Source organism: Zonotrichia leucophrys, chromosome 3 (genome assembly GCF_028769735.1).
Source record: "Zonotrichia leucophrys gambelii isolate GWCS_2022_RI chromosome 3, RI_Zleu_2.0, whole genome shotgun sequence".
Lineage (NCBI taxonomy): Eukaryota > Metazoa > Chordata > Aves > Passeriformes > Passerellidae > Zonotrichia > Zonotrichia leucophrys.
Genome location: NC_088172.1, coordinates 91,867,655 through 91,889,679, shown reverse-complemented (window position 1 = coordinate 91,889,679; position 22,025 = coordinate 91,867,655). Strand labels below are relative to the sequence as shown.

Below are 22,025 nucleotides of genomic sequence, written 5' to 3'. Positions count from 1 at the left end.
AGCAAGGGGCACTTCCTTTATCTCAGCTGTTGAATTACTGAAGAAGCAGCGTGCAGGGGGATGGATTTGCCAAAGCATTGATTCAGCACAGATTGGGTCACTGTAAATGGCAGGGTTGTCAGAGCCAGGTGAGGGCACGCTGTTTGCACCGAGGTGATAAAGGAACAAACACTCCCTGTGTCCCTCTGGCGAGGCGTGGCTGTGCTGCTCTCCCGGGACAGGCTCATCCCAATCAGCTGCCACTGACGGGGCTCTCGGCCTGCAGAGACAGACGAGGCAGAGCTGGTGCCTCCCTGCACACACCCCCCACAGCAGCTCACTTCAGCATTGATGCCATCCAGTTTTGGGCACTGAAACAGAGAAAAGTGCATCTCCTGAAGACACCCCGATCATTGTTTCCTTTGACACAAGTGGAGCAATCATCTCTTACCAACCATTTTCTATGCATGGTTTTCAAAGTATTTTGTAAATAGCAGAGAATTAAATGCAAACATCCCCCTAGGAGGCAGGTAAGTGGGTGTAATTTTCCATTGTAAAGAGAAGGAAACCATTATTGTGTTTGCACAGAGTGTGCTTGTTTCCTCACTGAGATCCAAGACAAGCAGCAGGGGCTAAAATAATACTGCCATTACCTTGGCCTTGGATTTGGTCAGTCACCATCTCCCCTTTTCCCTTCTTGGATCCACAAAGGGGGCTTGGGGGCTCTTCAGGTTGCTAACTCTTCTCTCTCCCAGTCAGGTAAGGTTTGGATCCCAAAGCCAAGTAACTAATAAGCAAATGGATGCTCTTGCTTTCTTCCCAGCACTTCCAGGAGCAAGGTGAGCCTCGCACTGTGCTCCCCTGTTGGAAGCCAGCTCCTTTAGTACACCTGTAGTCTGCTCTGTATCCCAAGCATGAGGATCACCCATAGATGATCCTCCCACTGGATCACCTTTCCCTGCAGCTTTCATCCAGACAGAATGTCCTGCTGCTGCTCATGCACAGGGCACAGAGGGATGTGCCTGGGCAGGGCTTTCTGCAGCCAAACCCAGGGCAGCAGCAGGTCCACCTGGGCTCTGGGTGCATGCAAGAGGTGGGGATGGCATGCTGCACCCCTCTTAGCTGGTGTGCAGTGACAGCAGCTGCCTCTCAGGGATGTGCCTGGGAGAAATGTCAGCCTTTCACTGGGAGCGCCTAAGGTATGTGTGTGATCTGTGTGTGAAACAGCAGGACAGAGCCAGGGACCAAGCCCATTGTGAGCAGTAGTTTTCCCTGGTATAAAAATCCAACATTTCAGTCCCAAATAGTGTTGCTTTTTATTTCCAGTATGTCTAAAGAAACTGTTTTGCCTCATGAACTCTAGGCTGGGTTTAAGAACAGCCCATCCCTCTTTTCCTGCTCTCCCAGTTGAACTGAGAGGGGCTGATATCCCAGAATCCCAGGATGGGTCAGGCTGGCAGGGACCACTGTGGGACATCTGCTCCAACCTCCCTGCTCCAGCAGGGCCATCCCAGAGCACAGGGCACAGGATGGTGTCCAGGTGGTTCTTGGCTATCCCCAGCGAGGGAGACTCCACAGCCTCTGGGCAATCTGTCCCAGTGCTCGGGCACTGCACAGGGAAGTTCTTCCTCAAGTTCAGGTGGAACTTCCTGAGCCTCAGTTCCTGCCCCATTGTCCCACTGCCTCTGGACAGAGCCTGGTCCATGCTCTGGCTCCTCCCTGCAGGCACTGGCAGACATGGATGAGGTTCCTCTCGGTGTCTCTTCTCCAGCTGAGCAGCCCCAGCTCCCCCAGCCTCTCCTCAGAGCTGAGGGGCTCCAGTCCCTTCCCCATCTCTGTCCCCCTCTGCTGGACCCCCTCCAGGAGCTCCAGGTCTCTCTTGTCCTGAGGATGCCACAATTGGAGCCAGCACTCCAGACTGGCCTCCCCAGGGCTGAGCAGAGGGGCAGGATCCCCTCCCTGCCCTGCTGGCACTGCAGCTCCTGGTGCAGCCCAGGGTCCCCTTGGCCTCTTGTCCCCAGGGCAGGGCTGGCCCATGGACAGCTCCTTGTCCAGCAGCACCCCCAGGTCCTTCTGTGCAGAGCTGCTGCCCAGCAGGGCACCCCAGCCTGTGCTGGTGCCTGGGGCTGCTCCTGCCCAGCTGCAGGACCCTGCCCTTGCCCTGTTCAGTTCCAGGAGGTTCTTCCCTGCCCATCTCTCCAGGCTGCCCAGGTCCCTCTGAAGGGCTCAGAGCCCTCTGGGGTATCAGCCACTGCTCCCAGCTTCCTGCACCAGTGAACTTGCTGAGCAGGCACTCTGTCCCAAACTCCCTTCCCTCTGCTGCAGGTCAGGGTACTGGCATCTGCTCTTCTCTCACAGCTGCTGTGGATTGAATTAATAGACAATAAAACAAGACAAAGCTGCTGGATCTGTAAATCTGAATTTGCTCAGAGATTGACTGGAAGCTCTGCTGCTTCTGACGTGCAAAATGAATTTGTCACTCGCTGTGCAGCGCTCTGCTTGCTCACAGCCCTTGGCCATATGAAATGACACACTCTGGTGATTTATGGGCCACCACAAATTATTTTTTTCTTTTCAGTAGGAACTGTTCTCTCATGCATTATTGCTCTGTGACTGAGCTGTGTGCAGAGGTTTCAGAGGGTCCAGGATTTACTTGGAGACTGGGACATGCCCTAGGAACTACAGGTGAAGAACAATATTTGTTACATCAGTTGATTTATTTTTTTTAGAAAACATTTACTAAGCTTGGTTGAACATGTTCTCCCCAAATCCTTCAAGTTCATCTGACTGGTTTTTCTCCTGGATTTCGAAGCAGGCAGGGCAAACCTCATCTGGCCCCAGAGCACTTGGACATGAACCATCAAGCTAAGGCAGAAGACATGGAGGCAGTTCCTTGTGGGAGACCCCTCATTCTATTTGCACCTACTTTGTCAGAGGAGCCAAGAAAAATGGGAGAGATCTCATTCAGCCTGTGGTGGCTGTGGCTGGTACCTTACCCTGAGTAGTGAAAGCAACAAATAATGTGTGGTGAGAATCACTGTGAAGGGAAATGCTTGGCATAAATTGGGTTTTGCTTCCTACAACAAGCAGAGAGCTGGGAAAGGGATGTGGGTGCTCACAGCCCACTGGGACACCACTGGTGTGTCTTTGCTGCCCATCACTCTCTGTCACTTGGTAGAGGCTGGGGCATTGCTGAGGTCATTGTCATGCTGAGGGAGACCTCCAGAGGCTCTGATGTCCTTGTGTGAAGTGGTGCATGTAGGAGGACACTAGAGTGAAAATGTGGGAATGTGGCTTCATGCTGAATGGCATTGAGCTGTAATATGACCACAAGCCAGGGACAATCACCCCTGGAGAAGGTGGGTTTTGTCTTATCAGCTCAAGTGCAGAAAACTGTAGCAGTATTTTGTTGACTGGCTGAGTGATACTCCCTCAATTGAGTGACTGTGATTAAGTGAAGATATAGCTGCAACAGCTTCAAATTAGCGAGGCAGAGTAGAGAAATGAAGCCTAGAGCTGTCACTTTTCTTCTAGCCTGGTCTAAAAGCCTGTTGTCCATCCCAGAGCAGGCAGCTGCAGCTCCCTGCCTGCCCTGTGGATATCACCTGAGAGTTTGAGTTCTCTGCTGGAGCTGCTGCCACACACACAGTGATCACCTGCAGATGTCTGTGCCTGCAAGCAGGGGCTCTGCAGAGATGGAGCCTTCTGGGGAGTGAGGAGCACTCTCTGAATAGTCATATTTCCTGGAAGGAGGCAGCACAGACTGTGAATTGGGTCTGTTCCCAGAGCATCTTAACTCACAAGTGATTAGCTGTTAATTATTATGCAATAAATTACTTAATAAATGAGTATTCTTCACAGCACCTATTGTGCCACATGGCATGAGCTGAACTGTGTGAAATACATGTAATTACTGTCGCAGAAATGTAATTATAGCTCTCCTCACCCTCAAATTCTTGTGTGTCCATCAGCCATGGCATGGGCACTTGGACCAGGGCTCTGTGCAGACCGTGCCACCGTGCACCACCAGACACTTTTCCCCCTCTTCCAAGGCTGCTTTCAGTTTTCCAATCAATGTCTGGATTCAGGGTACAGGAGGCAAAAAAATCTGTCCTCAATTGTGCATTAACTGTATCTCAGTCTCAGTGTCAGGCTTAAAAGCACCCTGAAGCCAACATTAAGCTCTCACAGTTAGCCTTGAAAGAGAATATTTTAAAAAAATCCTACTACACATGCTGATTTCATCCCAGTTTTGTTTATAAGTGTTTTTGCTTTATAAGGCTTTAACAGTTAAAACTCCAAGGAAGGGTGCATTCTCCTGCTGGAGTACTTCAGTCCAAAATGTTTTTGCAGTGACCTAACTTTCTTTGTGGCCCTGAAGAGGGAGAGGTGGAGTCTCTTAACTGAGATCATCAAAATATTTGTGCTGGTATGTGCATTTTAGATCTGCCCTTGAAATGATTCAACTTAGCCAAGCCTTAATTTGTTTTGGGCATTTGAACTTTAATTTTTCCCCCTAGTTCTTGTTGGTGTGACTTGTGCCAGCTAGTTGCGGGAGTCTGTATTTGTGGATTTGGTGTTTATTGTGGATTTGGGTATTTTCAGCTGCTTTTTGGGAAATGCAGTGGTCTGGCTTTGCTCAGAGGTGGAAGGAGAAATAGGGATGGAGAAAAATATCTGCACGTGACTGAATAAGTGCAACAGTTTGAACTTAATCAGCCAAAATGGCTCTCTTAAGGGTGGGTTGCACATGTGAAAGATATATTGCAGTAAAGATGTGCTTGATTATACCAATAAATGTGGGATAGCAGGGAGCTATCATGGAAAATAAGCACTAGATATTACAATGGGGATTTCTCACATTGCTAGCAAGGGGAAAAGCTGCCCTGCCCCTCTGCTGGCTGAAAACACCAAAGATATTTCCAATTGCTTTTTTTCCCCCTAAAAAGGATCCAGGCAACAGCATCCATGTGCGGGCTTCTGTCAGCAAAGCTGGTGCCTCCATTTTTCTTAGTTTGCAGCTCCCAGTGCTGCAGCAGCAGACAAACCAAACTGTGAGCACTCCCTGAACACAGCCCCCAAAAAAGCATTATTCACATGTCTAACCCATCAAAGGCACACAGAAGGGAGAGCAGGAACGAGCTGCGTGTCAGAAAGCTAAAGAGTGATAATGATGCACAGCAAATGGGTGGGAAATAACAGGGCTGTCACTGCAAGGCTGCTGGAGCACTGAGCCAGCCACGGGTGCCTGTTCTGCATACAAACAGCACCGGGGTTTCTGCAGGGCTGACTCACACGTGCCTGGAAAAGTGCCTGGTTCCCAGAACGTGTGGGAAGGTCTGTGCTCTGCATGCCCTTCGTATAGGAGGGAGATCTGATGGCACAGGATGGGCAGAGCCATATTACCTATGGAGCACGCAGGGCTGGCTGGGGGCTCTCAGCTTTGGGGGAGAAGGGTCCTCAGCCTTCAGGCCCAGGACAAGGTCTGTTCATGGCTGATTCCAGCAGGGCTAAAACTGATGCCTTGTGAAGGCTGACCTAGAACAGAGCTAAAGAATAAAGTAGGGATTTATTAAAAGCTCTCAATTGATCCACCTTGAGCAGCACAACCCAAAAGGGTGACAAAGTGGACTGGCGGTCACAGGGTCTCACACTTTTATAAATTTTGGTCCATTGGCATATTGAAGTTAATTGTCCAATTACAGCTTGAGCCCATGAAGTACCATCTTTCTTGTTTTTCTCTCTTCATTCCACCATTGTTTATGCTCTTGGGCCTGAGATCTGGGTCAGCTGTCCTTGGGTCCCCAGCTAGAGAAGGAATGGTTTTGTCTACCTATTCTGTGAAGAGACCTTACCATCTCCTAATATGAAGCTTACACACAAAAGCAGAACATAATCTGAAAAATATAAAAGCTAAAACCAGAGGCATCAAAACCAAAGCAGGAAAATGGCTTAAAGCACTGCACAACTTCTCTGAACGTCCTGACCCGCCCCCCTCACCCCAAAGTTGAAGAACAGTAAGAAATTATTATTATTTTATTCTCCAAGCCCAGATGGTTTGTTCAGCAGGGCAATGGACAGAGCTCCTGACTGAAGGAAGTGGGGATCAGTCCCTTTTCCCAGGTAACAAGTGCTAGGACAAGAGGAAACAGCCTCAAGTTATGCCAGAGGAGGTTGAGATTGGATGTTAGGGTGAATCTCTTCCCCAAAAGGGAGGCCAGGCAGTGGGACAGGCTGCCCAGGACAGTGGTGGTGTCATTGTCCCTGGGAGTGTTCAGAAACTGCGCAGATGTAGTGCCCAGGGTCTCCACAATCTCAGAGGTCTTTTCCAGTCTTCTCCTGTGATTCTATCACTCTCTAATTGAAAGCTGTACTGAGAAATGCAAACACAGGCAAATGTGTCCCACCCTACTCACCCTGCTGGGTTGCTTTGTTGCAGGTGATGTTTAGAAACAAATTACTCTTTCAGTGCATCCTAAAAAAGCCCTCAGAGAATTTTCCTTGGTTGGGTTTTTATTCTTATTATCCAATCTCTGTTATCACTGCAATATTTCATGCTTCTGCACAAAAAAATAAAAAAGTCCTATTCAAGAACAAAGAAACCCACAGCTTTTCTTCATTTCAGTCTTTTGTGTCCAAAGGGCTGTCCTTAACTCAATAACTGAGTTTTTATTGTGTCACATTTCACTGTCCCTGACTGCAGCCAGCCGGGCTAATCCTTTTGCTGCTGCCTTATCAGTATTTCCCCAAAAAAAGACATTGTCCTTTTTGTCCTTTTATTATTACCTTGACACCCGCTCCTGAGTGCCTTGTGGGATTTGAAAACTTAAAATTATTTTTTTAATGCAGTTTTATTTTGGAAAAAGGAGCAGCTTCAAATTATTTTCCCAACCCATGTTTTTATACATGTTTTGCAAACCTTGATAGATCATTTGGAAATGGAAAAAAAGGAAAAAGAAAAAAGAGTGAGATTTAGGTTCCTCCAGGATTTTGAAAAAGGAGGTGTTCAAAGACTTGCTGTTCACCTACTCCCAGCTGCAATATTAAAGGAATATTTGTTGCATTTCTGATTGCAGTAAAAATTTGCTTTGAATTGAGGTGTTTTAAAAGCAAACAAAAATCAAATACAGATCCCTTTAGCTATATATTTTAACTGTTGACTATTACATTGGTATATATTCTTCTTGCAGAAGATACTCAAGTATCTTGCTCTTGCAAGCTTTAATCTTGTGATACATTTTATAGTTCCTGTGCAAAAGACCAAACAAACAGAGGAGAGATTCCCATGCTAAAATCCTTTCTGTAATTGAAACAGGAGCTCAAACATTGACTCACTGACTGGCAGGAATCTCTCTGGATTGGCACAGGCAGTGGCTGCATGGGCTGGGAGGCTCTGCTCAAAGCTCCAGCAGTACAAGTGATTATCAACAGATATCTCTGATATCCTTCTCACCTTCATCAATTCAGCTGATTGTTTTCAATACATGGAGAGTGTGGTAACTAAAGATGCTCAGGCATTTTTCCTGATTATTTTACTTGAGCCTCCCAGTGTTAATATAGAAGGGTCCTTTCTATCTATAAAGAACAACAGTGCCTTATTTCACAGACTGCAGAAACTCCTGCCCTGATACTGGATGTTCCAGGCAGCTCTCAAGGAAGTCATGAATACTTCTGCTTCCAAAATTCACCAGGGGAGCCACAGGCTTTGGCTGCTCTTGCAGCTACCTGCCAGATCTGTTCATCTCTGTCTACAGTTCCTGTGTTCTGCCCATGTCTCTTGGCCAGTAAATGCTTCCCAGGGACTATATTGCTTTCAAACCTTGGACCATCTGAAGAAGAAAAAGTGCTTTTTTTTTCCCCACAAGAAACTGCAAAAGTTGCATGTATTTAATGAATGTGGAACTGAGTGCTCTAGGCTGCTGCTTAGCTGGGGGAATAACATTTCTGCTGACTCCCTGAAGATTTCAAGCTGGTAAATTTTCACATTTATTTTCTTTTAATAAATTCTCTCCTTCATGTACCCAGGGGCAACTTTGGTGGCACCAATCATCAACATACACATTTTCTGTCTGTGTTACACTTCTTGAACCTATTTATTCCATTATAGTTTAAATTCTTCTTGCTCTTATCAGCTGACCTTTACATACAGCTTTGCCTGCCTCCTTTAGCAAACTCTATTATCCTTGCTTTATTTGAAGCACTCAACAAGGTTATTTTTAATTGTTGCTATCCAACCTTTGTTCTGGAGAAACAAAATTTGTTTTTCAAAATAAATGATATCTGCAGCCTTTCCCAGCTATTGGCCCTCTTATCAGACTATGTAATGATGCCAATTCTGCTTCATCAACTCTTTAAAGATTCACAGTAAGTCCAGTCCAGTTTATAAGAGACAAAGGCAAGAGTGAAATGTATGATCTCATTCCTCTGGGTGCAATTCTTTCAGCAAATGTAAAGAGTGAGCTGTTGATATGGAAAGGTTAATGCTGTACCCTCTTTTTTATCAATTGTCTGTTTTCTATCAAATCTATGTCTTATCTTGTGTCTACTTTATCAGATCTGCTTAAGTAAGGTACACATTTGAAGCCTCTTCTAAATTTAATTTCTCCTTCATGAAAGTCCTGCAACTATTAAAAAAAGAGAAATCCTTTTACAAAGTCTATTTTAGACAAGGGACACAGGCCAAGTCCAGGTATAAACCACTTGCCAACTATGCCCTTGATCTCAAAATACTCCTCTCATCTTCAAATTGATCAGTAACCTAAAATAGAGCATTTTAAGATAATGCACCCATTCCTAATTTCTTTTATTCAGTTAAACGAAATACATTGGTACAAATTTCCCTTAAAATTGGCTGTTGGCCTTTCCTGACAGTAAACTTCATGAAATAAAATAACTGATTTCTGTTCTGTTTGAGTGGCTTTAGCCACTCAAAGATCTTGATTGTGAAGGGAGAGCTGCTGGTAGCAATCAAGAGCATAAAAAAAAACTTTTTGGGGTGTTCTTGGCACAAACTGCAGTGTGGCAGAAAGCCACTGTTGTACAGCTTTTGTTCAGAACTTTCTGGATGCTGCTCAGTGGACTCCCATGTGTTTCCAGTGGTTTTGGGTTCCTTCCTTTCATTTTGGTTTCCATCTATTCTCTAGAGGTGAGGAAAACCACCAACCCCCCTAGCTGCCCAAATACTTGCTCTGCTGAATCTTAAATTCTCATGTTCTACTTGTGTATTTTTTTCTGCTTGCTTGATGCCTCACCAGCTCCTGTGAAATTTGGAAACTGAAGGGAAGTTTCATTGTGAAATTAAAACTGATAATTATGAAATTAAGAATAGACCAGCAGATCTGTTAGGAAGCCTGAGCAGAGTGTAGGTAGAGATCTTGTGTTTATCAAATATGTTGCTGAAGATTTACCTCACAGGCTGGTTTTTACCTTTATCATTTCCAGACAACTCTAATTCTAACAGCGTTTTTCTTAATTCTATTTCCCCCTCCTCCTCCCCATCCCCAAACTGCTGTGTGTCCTTGTGTCTTTGGCTCCAGTTACCTTGCATAGCAATTTGATCTTCCAAATGCATCATTTCTTTATCACTAAAAGCAAGGATTTTGAGTTATACCTCATGGCCTTAGCCTGGAGGCCAGTTCCTTGTTGCCAGCATTGGTGTATGGTTGACTTTTTCAGCTTCATGTTGTATTTCATGTACTTAGTGTTAAAAACCTTCCTCCAGCCCTGCTTTTAGCATTCTCCTGCAGTGTAACTGTGGTTGAGATTAAAAATATGCCCAATATTCCCCTTGCATCAGTAAAGAATGTTTTGACAAGGATTTTCTAATGCTGGAAAAGTATTTTTGAAATGCTGTAACTTCTCCTTAAACCTCAGTGTGTCCCTCTCAGGCTCTGATTACAGGGCTCTAACTGTTTTATATTAACTGTTAAAAGACACTCTTAGAGACTCTTAGAGAAATCCTCTCTTTCTGTGCAAAAATCCAAGATGGTAGTTTGCTTTAAAACAAAGGGGTATGTGCTTTGATAACATAAGCTTTATAATAATGAAATGAAGAAGCAAACTTAGTGTAATTTATTGTTCCATTCATTCATGGATTGAAAGGAAAATTAACATTTTGGTAAAAACAAAAGCTAATGCCTTCTTCTCACTTGGGGCTCTGTAAGCTTTAAATATTCAACAGCTTTAAGCATAATGTGCCTTTTTCATGTTAGACTCTTCTTCCTTCCAACCCTTGGAGCAGTTTGCATGCCTGTGCCAGCTTTCAAAACTGACAACTCCTGCCCTGCTCAAAGGTCTCAAAGGATTCCAGTGAAAAATTTACTTTAATGTTTGATCTCCATCACTCCTTGACAGAAAAAGTGAACTTTCAGCCATTACCAAAACTGCAGAAGATAGCCTAAAATTTAATACACATAATAGGAATGAGAGAACCTTGGTATTTGCCCTGGCTTGGGAAAAACAGGTTCTGCCTTTCAGTGACATAAAGCTACTTTTTTAATGACTATAATTTTGTTACTGCTCTGTCTGGGAAAATTGCACCACTCTGACTTGATAGTTAGAACTGTAGCTAAGCCAAAGGAGATGAGCATAAGAGTTTTGTGGAATGAATACCTTTGAAATTACATGCTTAGTATAGCAGTGAGGAATTTCTAAGAGCTGGAATCACCTGGAAGACCATCTCTGAAAGCGCAGCCTTTGTTCACTAACTTCTTTTTGAGCCTCAAGATCTCTTGGGGCTTTTGTTTCCACTTTGGTTTTGGGTTGGGTTTTTTTCCTAGCTGAGGTATCAGGCATGAAATTTGTGCAACATATCTGGAAAACAGACAGAATTGGTACCAACATGTTACATGACTTGTGAGGGTTCCTCAGGGTGAGAGAGACAGACGAGAATCTTGTTTCATGATCAGAAGGCTGGATTTATTAATTTATGATATATAATACATTATGACTATACTAATAGGAATAGAGGGAAAAGTTCAGAAGCTGCTAAGCTAAGAATAGAATAGGAATCTCAAACAAGAGAGCTCTCTGTGAATCAGTCTCCCAGAGAGCTTTGTCCTGTGATTGGCCCTTAATTGTAAACATCGAACATGGGCCAATCACAGGTGCACCTGCTACATTCCACAGCAGCCGATAACAATTGTTTACATTTTTCTTCTGGGGCCTCAGCTTCCCAGAAGAGGAAAACTCCTCAAAGAAAGGATTTTTATGAAAGAATGTCTGTGACACCAACACAAAAAAGTGTAGAAAAGATTTATTGTAAACAAAAGAATTTTGTGCAAACAGTGAGGAAAAAGGCTTCTGACGTTTTAAAAATGCCACAACTTTGTAAAACCCTCCAAATCTACTCAGTCCACAAACAGTCCACTCAGGTCAGTTATGCAATTGGCTTTGATTTTCCTTGCAGACAGGAGCTCCATCCTCTGAGGTTTAATGTTGGCTCTCGAGCGAGAGCTATTTTTTTAATACCTCTGAGGCAAGAAGGCAAAGAATGACCCAACAGAATGGAAACAGAACTGTGGGTGCACTGGGCCGGGCTTTGGTACCCCCTGAGGCTCTGGGGGCCCTACCGGCCCCGGGAGCTGCTCGGGGTGGGATCTCCGGCCCTACCGGCCCCGGGTGCTGCTCCGGGGCGGGATCTCCGGCCCTACCAGCCCCGGGAGCCGCCCAGGCTGCTCAGGCCGGGCGCGGGGCGCTGCTCCTCCAGGCGGTGGAACTCGGTGAGGCGGAAGCGGGTGGCCAGAGTGTTCACCATCCTCCTGAGGGCGAAAAACGCCGCCACCACTTGGAAGGAGAGGAAGGCGGCGAAGATGATGTGGACGGCTCGCTCCAGAGAGTGGATTTTCAGCCCTTCATTAAATAGCAAGAAGAGAATTATAGGCAACTGCGGGAGGAGAGTCAGGAGCCAAAACCCAGCCAGCTCAGGGACCTACAACAGGGAGACACCACCTATTAAAAACCTGACAGCTGGGATGAAAAAATCCAAAATCTTGTGAACACAACACATTTCTTTTTAATTTTCCAAAAGCCAGCACATAATGTGGAAAGGCAAAGTGGGATGGCTTCATATTTCCATATCCTGTGTTTATAACCATACTTGTATCTTCTGACAAAATAATTTTAGGGAGTGAGAGAGCTCTCTTCTGAGGGAAAACTACTTGAAATTCACAAAATTAAGTGGAAGCCAATGCCAAGGGAAAGAAGATGCAGAGTGCAACTGAAGAGAAATAACCATGTCTTCAACTTAAATCTCTCAAATAAAATACCTGCCACTTAATGCTCAACTCCCAAAAGCAGAAATTCTTGCAGAAATTACTGTGTCCATCTGGTAACTTACTTTCTCCAGGAGATTGCCCACATATCCCAGGTAGAGTCGAATGAGCTCAGTCAGAGAGACCAGGATCATGATGGTGACCAGGATGAACTTGTAATAATCTGATAAGGCTGGATACTGGAAGAGGGGAAGAAGAAAGTAAAAGTTTCTGCCATGGTGTCTGATTAAATGAAAATACTCTGTGCTTCTCTCAGTCAACAGCATTGGCATTCAAACACTCCTGAACCTCGAGTTTCCATGAATTCCCAAAACAATGTAAAGACCTCTAACTGCAGTGAGCTGCATCCCACATCAGGATGTGTTTGATGTAACATGCATTTACAAACCAACACTTTCCTTCCTTCTCACCTTCATGTAGAGGATGGCAACTGTGATGAGCCACCAGAACGGGAAGAAATAAACATTGAAATAGAGGGACATCTGCAGTGGCAAACTGGAAAGGATTTCACAATCTGTACAGAGAAAAAGAAGATTTTATCACTCCAGCTGTAAATATGACAGAAGGATACTGCTGGATCTTAGCTTCATGCAGGGCAGTAATTTGACTCTTCGCTGTCAAAAAAAATGTTAAGAAAAATATTTTTGTTTATCCAGAGGAAATCTTCACACCCTATCTACAGTTACAAAATTTCCTGGAATCCAAGGCACCTTTTGGCCCCTGGGACACAGCATTTTATAATTTAGTTGTACATTCAAGCTGAGTGTCCAATTGTTGATTACCTGGTGGCTTTTACCTTTCTCCATCATCTCTGAATAAGGCTTAGCTCAAGAGAGCTGCTAGAGAGCAGGCTTGCATGGCCCACTCTTCATTTTCAACCTTTCGTTTAAACAGACACTTGGAAGGTAATTGTCTGATTCCTAAGAGAGAACAGTTTCAAATATGTGTCAAAATAAAGCTCATCCTTTCAAGCCGGTACAGGACAAGCTGCATCACATAACTCAATGTAGAGAAAGGCAAGTCTCCAACTCCAACATGTGGGCAGTAAATTCTGCACTTATGACTTTATAACAGACGTACAAGGTCAGATTTAAGGAAAAAAATTACTTAAAAACAAGCCAAGAGTTCTAATTTCAATTGTCATCACAATGTTTCGGTATGTTAAAGGTTTCCTTGACATGGCATTGCTATTTATAAATTCTGTGCAAGTTCTAAAACTGTGTTTGGATGAATGTTTAAGCAACATAAGCCAATTCTAATTAATTTTTCTATCCCTAAATTAAATTAATGCTTATTTGCTGGGATTGCTAAAATTAATGCAAAAGCCAGACAGTATTGCAATGGCTGTTGCTACAGCAACTCCCCGAGATATGTATGTGTAAAACGGAATTTCTGAAATCCCGATGTCCAATAATTTAAAATTGGATATTAACACAGGAGTATTCTATACACAGCAAGCCAAAGAAAAAAGACTAAACATAGAAGATACTGGTGAAATGTTTGATAAATGAAATGAAGAACTAGTAAGCGTTAGCAGTGTTACTACACAAAGGAAGCGGGAACTCCTCTCTTGAAACAAGAACGCCTTGTTGATTAATTCGATCGGCTTAGAATGGATTTATGGGCAGAAATCACGGCAGCCTCTCTGTGCAGGCAGCACTGTGAGCACTGCCATGGCTACTCTCGCGCTAGAGGTTTGAACAGTGCGCGGGTTGTGCCACGGCTCTCCCCGCCAGGCCGGGGGCACACAGACAGAGCCGCGGCCCCAGCAGCTCCTGCGGGCGCTGCCTCCGGCGGGTCCGGCCCCGGCTCCGCAGCAGAGCCCCGGGCCCGGCGCCGCCCGCCCGGCCGGCCCGAGGCCGCGCTGTACCTGCGCGGTAGCCCGGGAAGCCCGGGGGGGCGCGGGGGCCGTCGCCGAGCGCGGAGCGGGGGCTGTCGCTGAACACGGAGCTGCTGAAGGACACCAGCCGCCGCCGCAGCGGCTCGGGCAGCGTCGGGGGCCCCTCCGGCCGCGCCATCGCGCCCAGGCCGCGGCGGGGCCGCGCAGGCGCCGTGGGGCCCGCAGGGCTGAGGGGCCGGGACGGGGCTGGGGCGATGGCGGGGCTGGGGCGGGAGCGATGGCGGGGCTGGGGCGGGAGCGATGGCGGGGCTGGGGCGGGAGCGATGGCGGGGCTGGGGCGGGACGGAGCCGCGGCCGTGCCCTAGCGCTGGGAGCTGCCGGTGCCAGCGGCTGCCCTCAGTTCCCGCATCGCTTCACTTCGTTTCGCACTAGTCCGAGGGGATTTTTTTTCTTCCACTCTGTGGTTTTCTGAGAAGGTAACGGGAATGTTGGCCCGAGAAAAGGTGCTGTAGAAGCACTCTGCTCCCATCTAGATAAACCCGGGAGAATGATGGTCCTCGATGAGGGTCACAGAGGGGATGGGGATTGGAAGAATGGTGTGAACATTCTGTGTTGCCACTTAAAGTGGATATGAATGACTCATTGTACCAGAGATGCAGGTGTAACTGAGCCAGAAAATACCTTTTCCTCCAGGAAATGTGTGTGCTACTCTGAAGTTAAAAGCTGTGGTTTTACCTTGACAGCTGAAGCCCAGTCAGCTTTGTCCCTTACTGGGGGTTTCATGGAATCACAATAAATTAATATATAAACCCGATTTCTTGTGCTTCTTTTATTTGGAAAATACAGGCCGTCTAGAAATTAGATAATTTGCTCTCCAGGTTTTTCAATCACCTTAGGGCCTGATTCCTTGAAGAAAAAAAAAGAATGCCATTCTTAGATGTGCAGGAAGTTATTTTCTGCACAACCAAAATGAAAGAGCAGCTTGTGCCTTTTACGATGAGAGATTTTCTGCACCTAATGTGACACAGAATTACAGGATGGTTCAGGTGGGAAGGGAACTTGAAGACCCCAGTGTTCCAAGCCCCCTGCCATGGGCAGGGACCCCTTCACTGGGCAGGGCATGCCAGCTCTCCTCTCCTGCTCCCCCACCCCAAACCATGTTCATCCTCTTCCCGGGGTGATCATGCCCCAGTATGACTTTCCAAACTCAATTATCTCCAACTAAATAATTTAAAGCCTAGTTCAAATTGAATTTCATTCTATCCCACTGGGAGGACTACAGAGAAAGATGGCTAAACAAGGAGGAGTTCTGAGAAATCCATTTGGCTTTTGAGCTGGTGAATGGTGTGCTATTGACAATAAATACTTTCCTAAGGACTTCTCCAAACATGGGTATGCCAGCAGGAATCTGCATTAAAAACTTACTGAAATTATAGAAGAGTTGAAGGATCACTTTTATATTTGAGGAAACTTTGTGAAATCCAGAATTAATGTTCAAATTGGTTTCTGAACTTTAAAAAGTGCAGTCTGTATCAGTTATCTTGCCAATTGCCAGTAGGTGCTGGAAATGATTTCTTTTCAGCTCAACAACTGTAATGGTGACTTTTGCACTGTTTAGCCAATATGTTCATAAAGTTCTCTGCTATAGAAAGGGGCAAGGTGAGGAATCTCAATGAGATTGCCAGAAATTTTGTTTTACTGTTGTTACCTTGGTCCTGACCTGATTAACCACTCTACAAGTTATGGAGACTCTCATCCCATACTCTCAACTACTTAGACACAAGAAACAGGCTTATATGAATCAAAATATGGCAGAGTTTTGATGAAGTCAGATATTCATGGAAGTCTCAAGGTTTTTTCCATGGTATAAGTTGGTGGCATGTAAAAGTTCAGCCTTTAAGGATTTTCCTTTTGGTTACATTTTCTGAATGGAAGATGGAAGATGGAAGAATTTTTCCTGAACTACACAATGTTATTGTGCCTTTTCCTGATGTCAGTGGCTTTGAGTGGGGACCCTGATCATCCTAATGGCTGCTTTTGTTTTATGTTCCCCAATTCTGAAAACCTTCAAGCATGCAGCCAGGTGTCCTGCCAGCAGCTCTGCAGCAGCCAGTGGTGCTTTTGGCAGAATTGGGCTCTGCCCTTGTAAAAACTGAAGCAATCCAGTTTAGCAGCCAGGCAAGTGGGTAAAGGAAAGGCTGATGGCATGCAGACACCACAAGAAATGTATGGATTTGCCATGCAGGCTCAGCTTCCAGACTCAAGGTGTGACTGTGATATTTGGCAGCCTTCCATTTACAACAGATGGCCCAGCATTCTGCATGCCCCTACAAAATAAAGTTGTGCACACTTTTGTTTAATATTTTTGTCTGTGCACACATTTCAAATACTCCCTGAAGAGAAACTCTTTGTTTTTACTAATTCTGTTTGATTTTTGTTAGACTACAGCCTCCTATTTTAAAATTTTTATCTCTCAGCAATTTAATGATCAGAATTCTTTTGATTTTCTGTAGGGAGGGATGCAGATCATCCTTTCAAGTGGAAGAAAACCTTAAAACTTGAAGGATCAGAATACCTGGGGCATCTCCATTGACACATCAGAGCTTTCTGTAACAGAAGGGCAAGAATCTGTGCCATAAGGAGTGGGAGAAGGAAAACACTGAACTGTTACATGGCTGATGTAACAGAGACCATGACCATCTGCATAAATAGTGTCACATTTCCAGCTTTTGTGACAAAACTCTATCTGGCCTTTTCCTTTCTTCATGGAGAGGCATTCCCTGACTGAACCTCTGTCTAACATCCACAAATGGGTGTTTATGTAGAAATAAGCAGATTTCCAGTTCTCTGTGCTTCAAAATAAGATATTGAAATGTGAAGCTGGAAGAAACAGGCTCACAGTGGCACAGCATTTAAAATTACTGTTTTATTTCTCTCCACACGTGCTAGCTATCGACAAAACAAAAGTCTCTGAAAAATCTGCCTGGAAGCTTTAAATCAGAGCAATATTGGATCTTTGTGTATCCACAGCAGTCCAGCTGACTTGGTAGACACTGGCCTGGCTCCCAGACCAAAGCTCCTGGGGCTCTCTGGCAGCAACACAGAACCATAAACACCAGATGCAATATATCTATCGAAATGAAATATCAGCAGTTTTGCACAATTGGCATTTCAGCAATGCAGGGTTTATTTAACTGGTTCCAGTGGTTTACCTTTGCACCTGAATCACAATTTCTGCATTTCTGAAGGTGCTGTTGTGGAATCTCACAAAAGCTGTTTTGCCTGGCATGTCTTTGCTGCTGTCCCTGATATGTGTGAGCAACAGAAATTGCTCACCTCCTTGCTTGCTCCCTAATACCTGCCTGGTATTGTAGCAGCAATGGTGGAAAAGATGTGAGAAATACTGCTGAGCCAAGCTGTGTGCAGGCAGGCAGAGTGCAGCCTTGCTTCCTCCTCGTGTCCTAAGAATGAAGTGGCAGATTGGGAGTTTTAACAAATCACAGATGCCACGAAGACTCTAATGTGTGTGATTGAAAGGATCATGTTATTAGCTGTGCCAGTGTCTGCCAAAGTAATTTCACAGTTGTGCTTCTGCCTCGTGAACCCCAGGACAGTGGTTTTTTTCTCTGTGTCACTTGTGCAGGTTTTAATTTCACACCTATGGGATATTGGTGTCTGGTAAACAATTATTGCTGCTGCTGAGACTTAGCCCAGGCCCTTGTGTCAAGTATTATCAAAAACATATCACTGCAGGGATTCCATGCATTAAATATATATTGGCTATTTTAGTTTTAAGCATAAAGACAGCAGGAAAAAAAAAAAGGAGGAAAAAGAAAAGAAGAAGAAAGGGCTATTATTTGCTCCTGCAGATTGAGTTCCTTCTTGCTGTAATTGGCTTTTAGTTGGAGCCACTCCCTACTTTTGTTTTATTTATTTTGCTGATTCGTAGTTTTGTCAAGCATGCTGGGAGTGTCTGAAAGCTGGCGTGGCTATTAAACAAGTTTTACTGTTTGTGTTGCAAAAGTGTTCAAGATTTTCATGGTACATGAGAAGGTTACTGAGAGTGGATGGATTTTGAGCCAGGCTCTCGCTAAAGATCCTTGATGGGGCTTCAGCCTTGGTCTCATCTTTGCATAGGCACGCAAGCTGATCTTTCATGCAGTAATTTTAACTGCCTGAGTATTATTTGTACAATCCAAACTAGTTAGAGAGGCTTCACCTCTCCTGGTGAGTTCCTTCAGAGGGCAGGAGCAATGTCTGAATGTCTCTGTCCTCCTCTTCTGATTACCAGCAGAGTCTCGTTGTTTTCCTAAATCAAGGTGCACAAAAGGTTTAAAATTTAAAATTAAGATTCTTTATGGGGGGTGTAAGCTCTCCCAGATGTTGCTTTGTGGGTCTGAGCTCCTCCAGATGGTCAGACAGTTTGTGTTTCCTGGGTACCACACCAAGCAGATGCTTCACCTGCAGCGTGTGCAACTCTTGCAAAAAGGCTTCCTGAAACATGGACCCTGGCAGTTCCAGTGCTTTCTTTCTTTATTGCAGAATCCAAAGATGGCTCAGTATTTAAAAATTTACCTCCAATCTGTATGAGCTGTGCAAAGGAAGGATTGATTTTGCTGTTGCACACTGCGTTAGGTCCCTGTAACAGTTGCTTTGTATCCTCTGCAATTAGCTCAAGCCTGAATCCTGAGTGAGTGATGGAGGATAACACTTGTAATTTGATCATTTAAGAAAAAAAAAAAAGCCACAAGGCAGAGGGGACTGTTGTTTAGTTAACAAACTGCTCTCAGTGTTAAGGCTTTTTTTTTTTTTTTTAAAGTCTTTATTTTTCTATTTGTACAGTTAGATAAATGCCTAATTTCCACAGTGTGAGTATGCCACAGCTTCTGTGGAATTTAAGTGGGAGTGGCAGCAGCACTCTAAATTGAGGTTAGATATTTGAATTCTTTGATATACATTTGGATGTCTAAATTTGGATTTCTAAGCAAGAATAATCTCTCTTTCTGGTTTGAAGCTTTGCTGAATGCAAAGGTAAGTATGAATGTGAGGTGCTGTGTTCTCAGGTCAGCACCACTGTGTTTCCTTTGTTCTTTTTACCCAGGCCAGCTTCATCCTTGTGAGAGTGAGAGGTTGTGAGAATGAGTGGGAATCCCAAAAGTCTCACTGCTTGAGAACAGCAGAGTTCTGGTTCCTTCAGCTTCCAACAACGTGGGTTATGCTTTTGGGGATGTTAGTTCAACACCACTGCAACCTGCAGCATCACTCTGTTGCAGTGTGGGTTTGGCTCCCTACTTCCTTTTATTCAATAGTCTGTTGGCATTGGGCTCTTTGCTGTGTTTCCAGACAAAACAAACTTGGCTCAAGTTCTCATCAAGTAGTAAGAAGAAAGTGTAGTGACTCTCAGAGGCTCCAAAGAGCGCTTAATTCTTTTTTTATTACATTTTCAATTGTTTAAAGCAGGGCCTTGTTATTTGTGGGTACATGCTGGCTACTTGTGCCATTAGACCTTAGTCTCAGCTGTTATAGCTACTGTCATAGTACAAATGATAATTTTGAACTTCTCAGCCTGCTGTCTTTGAAATGTAAAATTTCTGTATTTCTGTAGATGGAGTTCCCCGTGGAACCCGAATCTATAGATGGAATCATAATCTTAAGTGGTGCTTAAGACTGGAGAAAGTCTAGAGGAATTCTTACTATAACAATATTGCTTAAAATCAAAGAATTTCTTTCCTGCATGCTGAATTGTTCCCATTCATAGTGGAGGACAGGACTTAATGATCATATCCAGCTTGCAGGCTTGTCCTCTTTCTCCCTGAAATGCTTTATTACAGAACTCAATTAAGAGCAAATTTCCCCTCAAACTCTGTCTCACAAGGTCATGTCTGCCTTTATGAAATATTGAATCTGCAGCTGCAGGATTTATTACAACAGTATTTTAAAACACGTGATGCTGGTGCAGCAGCTCTAATTAGAAATGCCCTGAGCTCACTGTGCAGGCCAAGTGTTGTTTCCAAACTGCAGCATCCCCATCAAGAGGCAAGTTTATACATGTTGGAAGGACAGACAGAGATACCTGTGGGAAAAAATGGAGTCTGCTGAGAAGTTCTGCTATGCTGTGATTTCCTACTCCTTTAATTTGAATTAGGTCAGTTCGAGCCAGGCTTTTGCCTCGGTAGCATTACTGAGTTGCAGCAGTTTGGTGGAGAGAGAAGACCAGGGCTAAAACCTTCAGCTTTGTGTTACAGTGTGACCAATTGTGTGCTTTGCACTGTGGCCAGGAAGAAGTAATTAAAATGGAATGTGGGCTGATGCTGGATGTTTATCACAGTAAGGCTCCCCTTGTGAGGAAGTCCAGCAGGCAGCTACAGGAAAAGATCCAGGAGATGAACACACCAGAAGGGTTCTGTTGAACACTACAAACTGCCCACTGCTGTACCAGGCAGCCTGTGCTGATCACACCCAAAGAACATCTCCTTTCCTGGAATATGAAACATGGCAACCCACTGTAGGAGGGCTCAGGATTGACACTGCTGTCCTGCAGGGATAATGAGGAATTTACCAAAGCAGAGCAACAGATGCCTTGAGAGATGTGAGTATGATTAACTCCATAAATACGTATTATGAAATCACGGGCAGTGTTCTAACTGTAATGAATTTCCCCTGAGGGAAAATATGCCTGAGTAAAGAAAGCAGAAAGAACTTGATGCCAAATGCAGAATGGAAGGGAATTACTATAAGGCTGGAGTCTATCCACATTTTTCTCTCAGCAGTCTTTTCCTTTGAAGACTCAGATGAGGAGTTATTTGTCTTCATTTTATTATCCTCTAATCTCCAAAATCTGTATCACTTTCCTAACACACACTGGATGTATCATGTGCATATATAGCATTCCCTGGGAGCCTTGTTACTGCTTTATAGTCTCTTCAGGTGAATTTGTTTATAAAAAGGCAAGCACCTACTTGAGACAGCATAAGTCAGTATTTGCTCCTGTGCTGAAAGTAGATTTCTGAGTGTTATAATGTAAAGGAGATGATGGGGTTTTTTCTACAAAATTGTGAGACCAAATAACCCTGGAGGTGAATGCAAGCAGTCCTCATAAAGACTGTTTATTATAAAGTCTCACTTGTCAGACATGGAGGGCTTTTAACATCACATCTGGGTTAGCTGCTTGGGTTTGCAAATTAGCCTTAAAGCTGCTGGTATTTCCATGGTGTTCAGCTTTGCCTTAAGAAATTCTAGTGTAAAACCCACTGAAAAAATTGCCTAGACAGTCCCTGCTTGTCCGTGTGTCCTGGCAGAAGGTGATGAGTTATTCCTGCCTCCCAAGGACCCTTGCTTGCAGGAGCATCTGTTGGCAGCAGACTTGGCACAGAGGAGCTCATGAATTCCCCCAGTGTGAAATCAGGTTAGGGGAGCACAAAGCTGTGTTAAAACTGCCTTGTACCAGGAGTGGGCTCTGGTGGCCTCAGAGCCTGGACTGACAGCACTTTATTCCAGCCATTATGTCCCAAAATCTCATTCTGGCAAAGGGTGGAGTCAGTCAGCTCAAAAAACTGTCCTTCTGTTATGTCCATTCTGATCTCTGTGTTTCTTTACTATTCCACAGTGAACTTTACTGGTAAATATCTTAGAGCAGGTTCGGTTTTGTTTTTTCTGTTTTTGTTATTTCTGTTTTTGTTTTTTCTTTCAGAGCAGACAGAAGAACCAGTGCCCAGTTAAACCAAGGTTCAGAATGCCAGGCTGCCTGTGAGAGAAGGCTCATCAGTGACAGTTTTCAGTGGGTAAAAATGGGTAAAAAGCTGTAATTCCTTGGGGCTGGCTTGGTTCTGCGAAGAGCAGATAACCAGTGTAGCCCTATCTCCAGTCCTGTGTGCAGTCAGGGTCCTGACAGCACTGGGCACTCTGCTGAAGTGGATTAAATACATGGTTTGGGG

General features: G+C 44.6%; 1 protein-coding gene across 1 annotated transcript; it reads right to left on the bottom strand.

The window, feature by feature from the left end:
• Nucleotides 1-10,901: 10,901 nt before the first annotated feature.
• TMEM17 (transmembrane protein 17) lies at nt 10,902-14,291 on the bottom strand. The gene is made up of 4 exons (XM_064707052.1): nt 14,122-14,291; nt 12,662-12,765; nt 12,317-12,430; nt 10,902-11,908 (listed from the first exon to the last, which is right to left on the bottom strand). Exons 1-4 carry the CDS (start codon nt 14,267-14,269, stop codon nt 11,627-11,629), a joined length of 648 nt encoding a protein of 215 aa, XP_064563122.1. The 5' UTR covers nt 14,270-14,291; the 3' UTR covers nt 10,902-11,626.
• Between the last annotated feature and the right edge of the window lie 7,734 nt (nt 14,292-22,025).